Source organism: Alosa alosa, chromosome 4, assembly GCF_017589495.1.
Source record: "Alosa alosa isolate M-15738 ecotype Scorff River chromosome 4, AALO_Geno_1.1, whole genome shotgun sequence".
Taxonomy (NCBI): domain Eukaryota; kingdom Metazoa; phylum Chordata; class Actinopteri; order Clupeiformes; family Clupeidae; genus Alosa; species Alosa alosa.
This window is the reverse complement of record NC_063192.1, coordinates 8,421,318-8,433,328: the sequence shown is the minus strand read 5'-3', so window position 1 is coordinate 8,433,328 and position 12,011 is coordinate 8,421,318. Positions and strand designations below refer to the sequence as shown.

Here is a 12,011-nt window from a genome sequence, read left to right as displayed (position 1 = left end):
GATTTAGGCTACTTGGGTATGGCTTAAGGCTTGACTACACGAAAAATCGAATCGAAATTTGCTGTCTACATTATTGTCAGTGTTGGGGTTAACGCAATCACGCAAATCAAAACAGTGGTGTGATAATTGAGCCAGTAGAGAAATAACTGTTCAGAATTAATCTGTAGCCTTGGGTAGGCTTCTGCAGAAAACAATGTTGTTGCCGATTTAATACTATCTGGCGACGTTTTTAACAGGCTACATAATAGAGGCTTAGACAACTATGACCCACGTTTTGGTTTCTCAAATTAATTTGCCCTACTTCTTGACTGCAATGTAGTCAATTGACTGCTTGACATGTCATTTTCATTTTTCTGTACAATAAACAATTACATCTGCTTTTATGCCGCAGAATTACATTCATATTTGGCTGACTGCAGACGCCGCCACTTCCCTCCCCATATTCCAAGATTAAGATAGTATGAAGTGCTTTTTGTATAGGCTACTATCATAAAAAAAAAATAGTTAAAACGTAATAGCTATTTGCAATTTGACAAAACACTGGTCCTCATTTTGCGAATACGAGGACGATATGTTGCATTTAGTTAGATGTCCGAGTCAATGATAATGTTTGAAAACCACTGGCTCGTAATCACAATAATTTAACACACGACAGTTGGATAACCTACTTCATCATGTCCCCATGCCTAAATTTTTGTGAGTAGCATAGAGATCGTCAAAAACAATAAAGTATGGCTCTCCGTTTGGGACATCGAAAACTTATATTTTTAATAGACTACCGTCCGAAGATGCTGACTTGCAAAAGCCTTCGGATAACACGCTATCTCCACTATCATCAGTCATGCCCCTTGATCAAAGTGGGGAATGAAATAAAAGTTTGATAACCACTGGCTTAACAAGTTACCTACAGTCCAGAACACAGAATCTGTTGCAATATTCTGATGATCGGCAATGATATCGCAAATGTTTGTTTTCCAATGTAAGAATTTCACTTCACCATGCACCTTCCTCGACAATACCTGGCCTACCTGGTATCATTACAAACATTATTCTGTGTCCTAAAACTGGCATATTTTATGGCATTGTGTCATGTAAGTTCGTTGCAAAATCTAGAGAAATGTGTGAGGTGGTCAGCGGGGACAATTGAGACACACATTGGATTGTGTTATTACTTGAACATTCCACACTATCCACAGCTGTGGTAGGCCTATCAGGGCAGGAGGATTACCGTCAGCACAGGCTTTATATAAAAATTCTTCAACAGAAGGCCTCGAATGTTGTCTTGTTTGTGGAGCTTTTGCTTCGCTTCTGTAATTTCGCTTCATTGAAAATGAGGGTTTCCCTCAATGACCCTCCGAGAATAAATAAAGGTTGAATGAATGAATGCAGGCTTGCCCAAAATAAAGGCATGTGGTTTGCGCAGCCTACAGTAAATAACAGACCCGCCAGAATGTGCGTTATGATGCTTTTTTACGAGCAATATGTTTTTGGTACCCTACGCACACTACATGTTCTTAAATAACAATTATCATCGGTAATATTCGACCATTAATTTGGGTAAATGGGCAAGCGTGACCACCTTGGTTGGCTGATTGGCTGATGATTGTAATGCGGGCATGATTCCAAACACTGTCTGTAGTGAAGTCTGTGTAGGGTTTTCCAGGCTCCATTTCTTTTTACGAGACACCCTGCTCACTTGAGCCATCTGCCGGTTGTTTGGGTTGTTGCAGCGTCTCACTGGAAAAATACAAATTAAAGTCGTGTGATACCGCGTGATCCCACGCGCGGACCGCGAGTGAAGCTGGCCAAGTCGAAGCACTGCCCACTGTAAGCAGCGTCGGGCCCGGTTAGTACTTGGATGGGAGACCGCCTGGGAATACCAGGTGCTGTAAGCATTTTGCTTGTGCAGGCAGAGCGGTTGAGGTTGATGAACGGTCCCGAGTGGTTGAGTAATCGCTACGCCATACCACGCTGAGCACGCCCGCCTCGCCTGATCTCGGAAGCTAAGCAGCGTCGGGCCTGGTTAGTACTTGGATGGGAGACCGCCTGGGAATACGGGCCTGGTTAGTACTTGGATTGGAGACCGCCTGGGAATACCAGGTGCTGTAAGCGTTTTGCTTGTGCAGGCAGAGCGGTTGAGGTTGATGAACGTGTCCGAGTGGTTGAGTAATCGCTTACGGCCATACCACGCTGAGCACGCCTCGCCTCGCCTGATCTCGAAGCTAAGCAGCGTTGGGCCTGGTTAGTACTTGAATGGGAGACCGCCTGGGAATACCAGGTGCTGTAAGTGTTTTGCCTGCTTGTGCAGGCAGAGCGGTTGAGGTTGATGAACGTGTCCGAGTGGTTGAGTAATCGCTTACGGCCATACCACGCTGAGCACGCCCACAATCTGTGAGTTTGCAACGTGAGAGACTGGCTGCAGTAGAGGGAGATAGGCTCCTTCATTGTTCGTTTAAATTCAAAGGGTTATTTCAGTTATTTAATTTAGTGAAGTTGAAGTTTAAGTTTTTTGTAGGTTTTGAGATAGCAAGCCCAGCAGTGCTTCTTTTGCTGCTGGGTGAGCACATGGATCAAACAAATCCGCGACGGCGTTTGACGCCAGCCGAAGGACTATTACAAGTGAAAGGATATGGAAAAAAACAAAGAAATGGACAAGGGAAAGGATTTAAGACCTCGGAACGATAATAAGGATTTGGATAAAGGAACATCGGATGAATTGTTTGACGCAAATAAGTGTGCTTGAAAACATAACAAAGGAAGATATATGGCGAAACATGAGACAAGGTTTAAAGTGTCCAATTTTAGAAAACTTTGATTTTATGCTGGGCCACAATTGTGTTTTTAGTGAAATGAGATTATTTAAGATGGGGTTTGTGAACAGTGATTTATGTAAAATATGTGGAAAAGAAAAAGAAGGAGTGAAGCATATGTTTTTCCTTTGTGAGAAACTAAAGTGTTTTGTGAGAAAACTGAAAGAAATAGTGATTGGTTTTAATGAAGAAACAGAATACGTAAATAATAACTGGAAAAACTGTTTATGTTTGGGGTTTTTGAAACATATAAGAAAAACAGACAAGCAATCCAGGTGACGTTGGCAGTTGCAAGGCATACAGTGTGGGTAAGGAGAGCTATGGTGAGACAAAAGGGGGTTGAAATTGATATATGCATCCTCTTCAAAGCTAAATTGTTGAGATTATTGGAAACGCTGTATGTCTACTTCAGTGAAAAGGGGGATTTGGAAGTATTTAATAAAATATTTGTTTATACTAATCCTTTCATTCAAGTGACATTGAAAGGTATAGAGCTAAATTTACCAACTTGTTCTTAAATCATGTTGCTGGTTTGTTTATTCTGTTTTTATGAAGCTTGCAAATTTACGGGTGTATTTATTTATTGCTTTTAATTATTTGTTGAAAGCATAAAGTCCAACATTTCTGTAATATTTTGCACATGTTTTTTATGGCCTTCTGGAAGTGTTTTGCGATTTTTGCACAACTGCATTTTTTCACAGATGTTGTCTATAGATCATTTGTTGTATTTTATGTATGGGTCTAATTTATGCTTAAGCACATGCACTTTGAACTGTATGCTCTTCTGCACTGTTTGCATATGTGGAAAAGAATTTATATGGATTTATGGACATTTTGTTGGAAGTGAAATGTTTGTTGTATCAATAAAAGAGACAAAAAAAAAAAAAAAATCTCGTCTGATCTCGGAAGCTAAGCAGCGTCGGGCCTGGTTAGTACTTGGATGGGAGACCGCCTGGGAATGGGCCATGACCCCCCCAAGTCCCTATCCTTGATCCTGGGATGAGCACGATCCTGGGCCACCTGCTGGACGAGCCTGGTACTGCAAGATGCGGTGGACGAGTGGGTAAAGCACTTGTTTCCCATTCATAAGATCACAGGTTCGAGCCCCAGTTCAGCTATTTGAAACTCATAGATTGAAATCTCTGTGAAAGATGTATAATCCCTTAAACTGCTTGAGTGAATAATTGTAGTTTAAAGGTGCAAACCCCTTTGCCGAAATGCAGTTAGTTTCAGGGAAGTATAATACAAGTAAGTATTCTTCATCTTTTTGGACCCTTGATTTCAGGTAAACTTTTAATTTCAGGTAAGTATCGCACCCCAGTTAGTTTCAGGGAAGTATAATACGGGTAAGTATTCTTATTCATCTTTTTGGACCCTTGATTTCAGGTAAACTTTTAATTTCAGGTAAGCATTGCACTCCAGTTAGTTTCAGGGAAGTATAATACAGGTAAGTATTCTTATTTATCTTTTTGGACCCTTAATTTCAGGTAAAGTTTTAATTTAAGGTAAGCATTGCACTCCAACATAGGTACATGTTATAAAAGTTATCCAAGTGGAGTTTAGTATGTAAAGCAGTTTATAACTGGTAAGTATTCTTTGATTAAGCTATCGCAACACATGAATGAAAAATTACCCTTTTATATACAGCGAGTATGAAACACTTAAAAATGGAATTATTATGTTAACACCAGGTAACAAGCAGAGCCATTTTCAAATGCAATGAAAATATTTTATTGACACCACAGGAATGAAACGGAAATCAAACATGACGTGATCTAATCCCAAATGCTTGATGCAAAAGGTAATTTCAGGTAGTAACAGATATGTATGAATGAAACATGAATGAACATTTTGTATGAAAACACATGAATTACACTAAAACATGTATGTAAAAACAACACACAAATAAGTTAAATAAATATACATTATAAACATTTAAAACGTTTTTAAACAATTTCACATTATTTACATCATTGTGTGTGTGTGTCAGCGTGTATGTGTCTGTCAGTATGTGTGTGTGTGTGTGTGTCAGTGTGTGTGACAGTCATTGCAACCCACAACAGGTTTAGAGGGTGGTTCTCCTCTTCTCCAGTTCCCCATCCACCACAGTTTTAAAGTGTTCATAGCTGGTGTATGTTACACCTTCGAAGCCAGGTGTGGTGGACATATTGGTGGAGGGACAAAAGGTGAAGATTTTCTGGCCGCTTCCAGCCACCTTGTCTTTGGAAGGGGTGTATTTCTTCCGCTGCCCCCCACACTGCGGCACCTTGCAAGCCCCACATGGCTTATTGGACTTGTTGGGCATAACAGGTTTCACTGCGGGAGGACAGGGTGGGAGGACAGGGAGGAAGACTGGGTTGGCAGATGGCAGCAACCTCACTGATGGAGCCTGTGGTTGGGTTGGCAGCACCAGGAGGACAGGTGCTTTTGCCACGGCAGATGGCACGTAGGATGCAGTGGCAGGCTTGGGCTGGATACAGCGGTTTGAAGGCCCTGGTTGACAGTCTGGCTGTGGGTCTTCAAAGTCCAACCTGTAAATATAAAAGAAAAAAAACACACAAGCACAATACTGTGAGTATCATATACAATAATACAGTGTCATACAGTACAGCTCCCAGTGTGCTGTGTGCTCATTGGGAAAAGATATATATAAAAAACTTAATAGCAATACAAATCTGATAAAATCTTTTATAATAAATGAGACTCTTTAGTGGTGAGAACCTTATAAGTATGGGTGTGCATTAACATTTTACTCTACACAAAAAAATAAATGGATAAAGTGAGCGAAGAGCTTACCTCCGCTTTTGCCAGCGACATGGTGAGGCTCCTGGTACTGCACCTGAGGTCTATCTGGTGGTGGCAGTGACGACGGCAGAGCAGGGGCATCAGGCATTGGTTGGCCTGACAGAACATTCCGATGAGTCTTCACTCTTGGCCTGACCGTTGCCCTGAAGTTGGCCATCTTCTCCTCCCTCCTGAAAGTTGCTGATGGACTTGACGTTTATGTTGAGCAGCGGGATGGCGAGGCTGCCCACGACCGGGTCGTCCCTCACTCTGTCGGCAATCCTCTTGTACTGGCCTTTGATGGATGAGGTCAGCTTGCTGGGAGACGAGTGGAATTTGCTGCAGGTGGGATGGTGCTGCAGCATCTTAATCAGGAGGTACAGAAGACGGCTCTCCTCGGTCACCTGCGCTGCTTGGGGGTACCTCATCCAGCCAAACTTGGTCTTCTGGGCTGCGCTGGTCTCTGGCGTGTCGGCTCCGAGGCAACGACCAAAGAGGGTGTAGCCCCACCTGGACTCGTACTTCTTGACGAAGTTGGCGCCGGACCGGTCGTGGTCGTGGAGAGCAGCAGCAGCAGCAGCAGCAGCAGCCGTGGCAATTTGCTGCCTCAGCACGGCGGGCACGAGGTGGTGGTGGTCGCTGTCGTCTGCCAGCTGGAGGAGAAGCGACGCAAGGGCCTCCACTTCCTCTATCCCTGGCAGATGGAGATGGCGTTGGCTGGCCAGGACATCCTGCAAAGCGGGGTCATCCTCTTCCTCCACCTGCTCTGCCTGAGTGAGGACGACATGCTTCTCACAGACGTGGTCTATGGGGTCCTCCTCCGACATGCCTCCGACACCCTCGTCAGCCTGCTCGTCCTCCTCTTCCTCGCCACTCTCCTCAGCAGCGGACTCCCCTTTCCCCTCCTCCTCCTCCTCCTCCTCCTCCCTACACTGCTCCTCCTCAGCTGAAAAACATTACATTGTGTTAAGTTACATTGTGGTTAGTAGTGATGAGTACAAGGTCAGCAGACAGTTAGCGGGCAGGTGATTTTAGTATATATTGTTGTGTGATGAAAAATGCTGTACCTTTCTGCGCGTAGTAGTGCCTTGCAGTGAATGCAGTGGACTGGCACATGCCATACTCCACGCCAAGCAGCTCCTCCTCGTCTGGATGGTTGTAGTCGTCAGGGTATGGCAGAGGAGCAGCGAAGTTAGGTTCAAAGACGTGCTCCTTGCCAAAGAGCAGCTCCGCCTGCCGATTCATTCGCTGAATCCTCGCAGCGTCCACGCAGCTCGTCTGGCGACCACGACCTCCGTCGACGCGAAGGGACTCCATCCTGGCGTTCCACTGTACGGCGAAGGCGATCAGGTACACCTGAAACACATTGCATGTAACACATTTCTGGCGTTATTGTAGTTGAAAATGAAAGTTGCCCTTCTTTAAGCATAATGTTTTTTAACCTATTTGTACATAACATTCATGAACATTCTTGAAAAAATCTAATAAACATATATTTAAAAAAAAAAAAAAAAAAAAAAATTGACGATGTTGACAAAGCCTTTTGTTTTCATTAGTCACTTGGAATGGCATGATGCCGCATCTGTTAGATGGTATGGCGTTGACTAGATGGGAATGCAGCCCTTCCAAAAAATTGCTGCCACGCCGGCATCTGTACCTCTGCAGCTGCACACCGTTCAGCACCACTGTCCTCACTGCCACGTACAGCGGAACACCAGGGGGGTCCTGCAACACACAAAACAGTACGAGGTTCATGATTACTCTGGCCCATCCAGTTTTGTCTAAATGTGTCTATACATGGCCATACTTGTATCTGTCTTGACCCATTCACAAATAAACTCGCCTGCATGCATCCGAGGTGCTTGCTTGCCGTTGCCCAATGTGCATCAACGGCGTCTGAGGATTTGAACAAGGGGATCCCGTCGATGTCAAGGCCTGCTGGTCCCTTGAACTCATCAAGGATGGAGTCCACAGTCGCAGCGGTCTCCTGTAACACACAGGTGGGAAAGGTATAATTAGAAATGTTATTCATATAACAGCTTTATTACATATGATGCGTTTCTATTACAAACTTATTACAAATAGTTACCTCAACACCCCTCGTTATGCGCCTGACATAGCTCTTGATCTGGGACGGCTTGAGGAAGGCGAGCATCTGTTGGTCAGTGTGGTTGCCGTACAGTTCCTCATTGCCCTTCCGCACTGCCTGGACCAAGAGCATCATGTCCCCCTTATTGTAGGCCAACACCGCCCCTGCCATGGCACTCATGAATACCCCGTACTTGGCGTGGCTCTGTTTGATGACCACAGCATCCCAGCGGTGCAGCCAGTGGCGGATGTCCAGACGGACCACAGCACCCCTCTGCACCCAGTCACTGAAGAGGGTCTCAAGGAACGATGAGCCACTGTCACTGAAATGACACAGAAAAAATAGCATGCATCTACAAGTATCTATGCAATAGTGTTTCATTAAATAACTTGTCATGTGTGATTTGAATTATCTGAATTATTATTTGAAATATCATTACACTTTGATGAAATATCATTATGCTACGATGGAATTAATTCAATTAAAATGTACCGGCAGCAGTTGTTGTCGGCATAAATCACTCTCGGGGCTGGAGCGTTCGCACGCTCGAACCGAGCCACAAGACCCCTGGCCATGCGTGCATAGCAGCCCTCGGACTCAGCTGCCACCACCACCGTCCTCAAGAACTGACCCCACTCATTCAGCACGCTGGTGAGGTACTGCATCGTGCCCTGGCCGTCCCCGTAGATCTTCTTCAGGACCTGTCATAAAACAGACCAAATCAAAACATACACATTATTACATTACATTAATGTCACTAGTTAAGACACATCTGTATTTTTTTTTTTTTTACCATAACATGATGGCTGCATGCATACCTTTCTTGTGCCATCTATGCAGAGGATTTCTCCAGTCATGCTGAGGATCTCGCTGCGGTACACTGGCATCTTCTCCATCTCCATGATGAGGTGTGCTCGCCTCAGCACCCGGGCAGATGGAAGAGGAGACTGGGGAATGGGAGGTGTGTACGTCCCTGCAGGTTTGGCGAAGGCGAGGATGCCCTTCTGCGAGGAGGATGAGGCTGCCGTCGACGAAGAGCCAGCTGTGTGGGCGTCGTACAGCAGAGTCTGGTACAGGTCACGCCGCTCGATGTACCACTCGTCGTGGCCCTGTTTCAGAAGCCGCTGCACCTTGCTCATCGACATGGCGTTGAGGCGGTCGCTCAGCAGAGTCACCACTCCTCTGTCGATGGCGCGCTTCCCACACAGAATGGCGGGGAACATCCGTCTAACAGCAGGGACGAGGCTCATCAGAACTTTTGGACTGTAGGCCAGCCAAATGTACTGCTGCTGATGGTGATCTTCCTCCTCCTCCTCCTCACTGTCGCGTGCCACCGACACATGCCTCACCTTCTCGCAGTAGGAGCACTTCAGCTTCTCCGTCAGGAGGGTGTAGTAGGATGACATGCCACACACCTGCCTGGCGTAGCTGCCGAAGCCCTTCCTCTCCAGGTATTCCCCAGGCGGCGCAGGGCAGTTGGTGTTGGGGCAGGGAATCATGGCCTTCATCACAAATTTTAACCTAGATAACTTACCTTCAGCTTCCTGTCAACGAGACACGTTACAGAGGGGAACATGTTGACGTACTCCTGCAGGCGCTCCTTCTGCCACTTCATCAGCTCATTCAGCTCGCCCTGGTGAATGAACTCGGACAGAATCCACGCCGCCCAACCAGCATCATTCTCTAGCAGCCACCTAAATGTCTGCCCGGCGTACATGCCAAAGGTCATGACGAGCTGGCCTCTCCACATCTCCCCTCCGGCCTTTTTGGCAGCGGCCTCCGCCTTCACAGGGTCCAGCCAGGTCGGGTCCACCTCCTTGTTAGGGTTGCCTGCCTCAGCCTTGGCAGCTACCGTACACATCATCCGGGCCTCTCCCTGCCTGTACATGGGGATGCGGGGGTACTGGTGCTGCTTCAGATGTAGGTCAAGCTGGGGCTTGGTCCAGAAGCTCTTCCCACACACGTCACAGGCATGCTGTTTAGGGTCGTGAAGCTTCATGTGGCGTGTAAGGTTGGACTTCAGAGTAAACCTCTTGTTGCACACCTCACACTCATTGCTATCATGGCTCTCCATTCTTTCTGGTAATGTAAACACAGGTAATAGGGATCAGTGATGACTGTTCATTTAACTTTCCAACAAGTGACTAACAAAACTTTTAAACATGGCTCATTTGCAGTTAGTAGTCATCATATAAATAAGGTCAAAGCAAGAGAGCCATGTTATTTATTTAAACTGGATGACAGTATTTACACACACATCCCGTGAGATGTAATAAAAGCCTATCACTGCACATATTAGTTTGATAGTGGTGTACTCATTAACACAGCTTAAAAATCAGGTGTTGTGTTTACACATCCAAAGCATATTTAGACCTCGAATTTCGACTCCACACTGTAGTAACAACATCTACAAAGTCTAAACATGCTAGCCAGATGATCAGATGAGGGCTTAAATACATTTTAGAGACCCTGCAGCCCTCGTAAAAGTAGTAAGCAAAAACAGCCCATTCATTCATCACTTTGTTGTTAGCATGCAAATCATGGGTTGACATGTTTACACTTCTAAAGCATATTTACACATCAATTGCAACTCCACATTGTTGTAACACCATCTCCATAGTCTTAAGAAGTGGGCTAGAGTGTTCGATCACGTTTTTAATGTATTTACAGAGATCGTCAGGTCATTACAGTGGCTATTGGTACTTCATTCATTTTCAATGCATTCATGCCAATCGCAGTTGGCATGTTTACACTTCTAAAGCATACTTACACGTCGAATTTCAACTCCAAACTGTTGTAACACCATATCCATTGTCTTAAGAAGTGAGCTAGAGTGTCCGATCACGATTTAAAAGTATTTCCAGAGATCGTCAGATCATTACACTGGCGATTGGTAGAAGCTAGCTCAATCATTCATTTCAATGCATTTAGCTAGCATGCTAATCACGGTCGATATTCTAACTAATCTAAAGCATATTTCAGCTTTACATTTCGAATCCACACAGTAGTAATACATTCTTCAAGGTCCCAACATGTAAAATCAATAGTCTGATCGGATTTTCAACGATATGAGAGAGAGATCGAACCTAGCTATTTTAATGTAAACAAGCGGTGCTAGCCTAGTTAGCTACTAGCCAATTGGTGTCTGAAAATGAGTGTCAGTACGGCGCTAACTAGATTATCATGTCAAACCTCAGGCAAATTCAGGCAAATTATCCAAAAATACATAGAGTTTCAGTCATTACTTATCAAATAATTACACCAAACTTACCTGAGAATAAAAATATTAGTCTGTCCAATCTGTCAAACGGCCGACTTCATTAACAAAAGATGGCCGCCAGAATTTTTCTAACACAGCTCAGTCTCGAATGACGATTCCACAACAGAGGTCTCTGATTGGCTGATCGCTGCTCAGCTCTCCTCAACAGGGCTCAATGATTGGCTTGTCGTTCCTCAACTTTGCACAACAGGGAATAACAGGTGCTGTAAGCGTTTTGCCTGCTTGTGCAGGCAGAGCGGTTGAGGTTGATGAACGTGTCCGAGTGGTTGAGTAATCGCTTACGGCCATACCACGCTGAGCACGCCTGATCTCGGAAGCTAAGCTGCGTCGGGCCTGGTTAGTACTTGGATGGGAGACCGCCTGGGAATACCAGGTGCTGTAAGCGTTTTGCCTGCTTGTGCAGGCAGAGCGGTTGAGGTTGATGAACGTGTCCGAGTGGTTGAGTAATCGCTTACGGCCATACCATCGCTGAGCACGCCTTCGCCTCGCCTGATCTCGAAGCTAAGCAGCCGTCGGGCCTGGTTAGTACTTGATGGGAGACCCGCCTGGGAATACCAGGTGCTGTAAGCTTTTTGCCTGCTTGTGCAGGCAGAGCGGTTGAGGTTGATGAACGTGTCCGAGTGGTTGAGTAATCGCTTACGGCCATACCACGCTGAGCACGCCTGATCTCGAAGCTAAGCAGCGCCGGGCCTGGTTAGTAATTGATGGGGAGACCGCCTGGGAATACCAGGTGCTGTAAGGCGTTTTGCTTGCTTGTGCAGGCAGAGCGGTTGAAGGTCGATGAACGGTCCGGTGGGTTGAGTAATCGCCACGGCCATACCACGCTGAGCACGCCCGCCTGCCCTGATCTCGGAAGCTAAGCAGCGCCGGACCTGGTTACTACTTGGATGGGAGACCGCCTGGGAATACCAGGGGCTGTAAGTGTTTTGCTTGCTTGTGCAGGCAGAGCGGTTGAGGTTGATGAACGCGGTCCGAGGGGTTGAGTAATCGCTTACGGCCATACCACACGCTGAGCACGCCCGGGCTTCCTCGCCTGATCTCGAAGCTA

General features: G+C 45.8%; 2 protein-coding genes and 2 pseudogenes across 2 annotated transcripts; 2 read left to right on the top strand and 2 right to left on the bottom strand.

The window, feature by feature from the left end:
* The first annotated feature begins 2,172 nt into the window (after positions 1-2,172).
* LOC125294062 lies at positions 2,173-2,290 on the top strand (annotated as a pseudogene).
* Positions 2,291-4,790: 2,500 nt separating this feature from the next.
* On the bottom strand, positions 4,791-6,911 carry LOC125292975. Its single transcript, XM_048240573.1, has 3 exons — positions 6,662-6,911; positions 5,752-6,540; positions 4,791-5,341 (listed from the first exon to the last, which is right to left on the bottom strand). The coding sequence occupies exons 1-3, from the start codon at positions 6,909-6,911 to the stop codon at positions 5,187-5,189; spliced, it is 1,194 nt and encodes a 397-aa protein (XP_048096530.1). The 3' UTR covers positions 4,791-5,186.
* Positions 6,506-11,020, bottom strand: LOC125293556. Its single transcript, XM_048241529.1, has 8 exons — positions 10,955-11,020; positions 8,502-9,762; positions 8,176-8,384; positions 7,684-8,005; positions 7,438-7,581; positions 7,252-7,319; positions 6,662-6,950; positions 6,506-6,540 (listed from the first exon to the last, which is right to left on the bottom strand). The coding sequence occupies exons 2-7, from the start codon at positions 9,189-9,191 to the stop codon at positions 6,941-6,943; spliced, it is 1,443 nt and encodes a 480-aa protein (XP_048097486.1). The 5' UTR covers positions 9,192-9,762; positions 10,955-11,020; the 3' UTR covers positions 6,506-6,540; positions 6,662-6,940.
* A 219-nt stretch (positions 11,021-11,239) lies between these two features.
* LOC125294061 lies at positions 11,240-11,348 on the top strand (annotated as a pseudogene).
* The last annotated feature ends 663 nt before the right edge of the window (positions 11,349-12,011 follow it).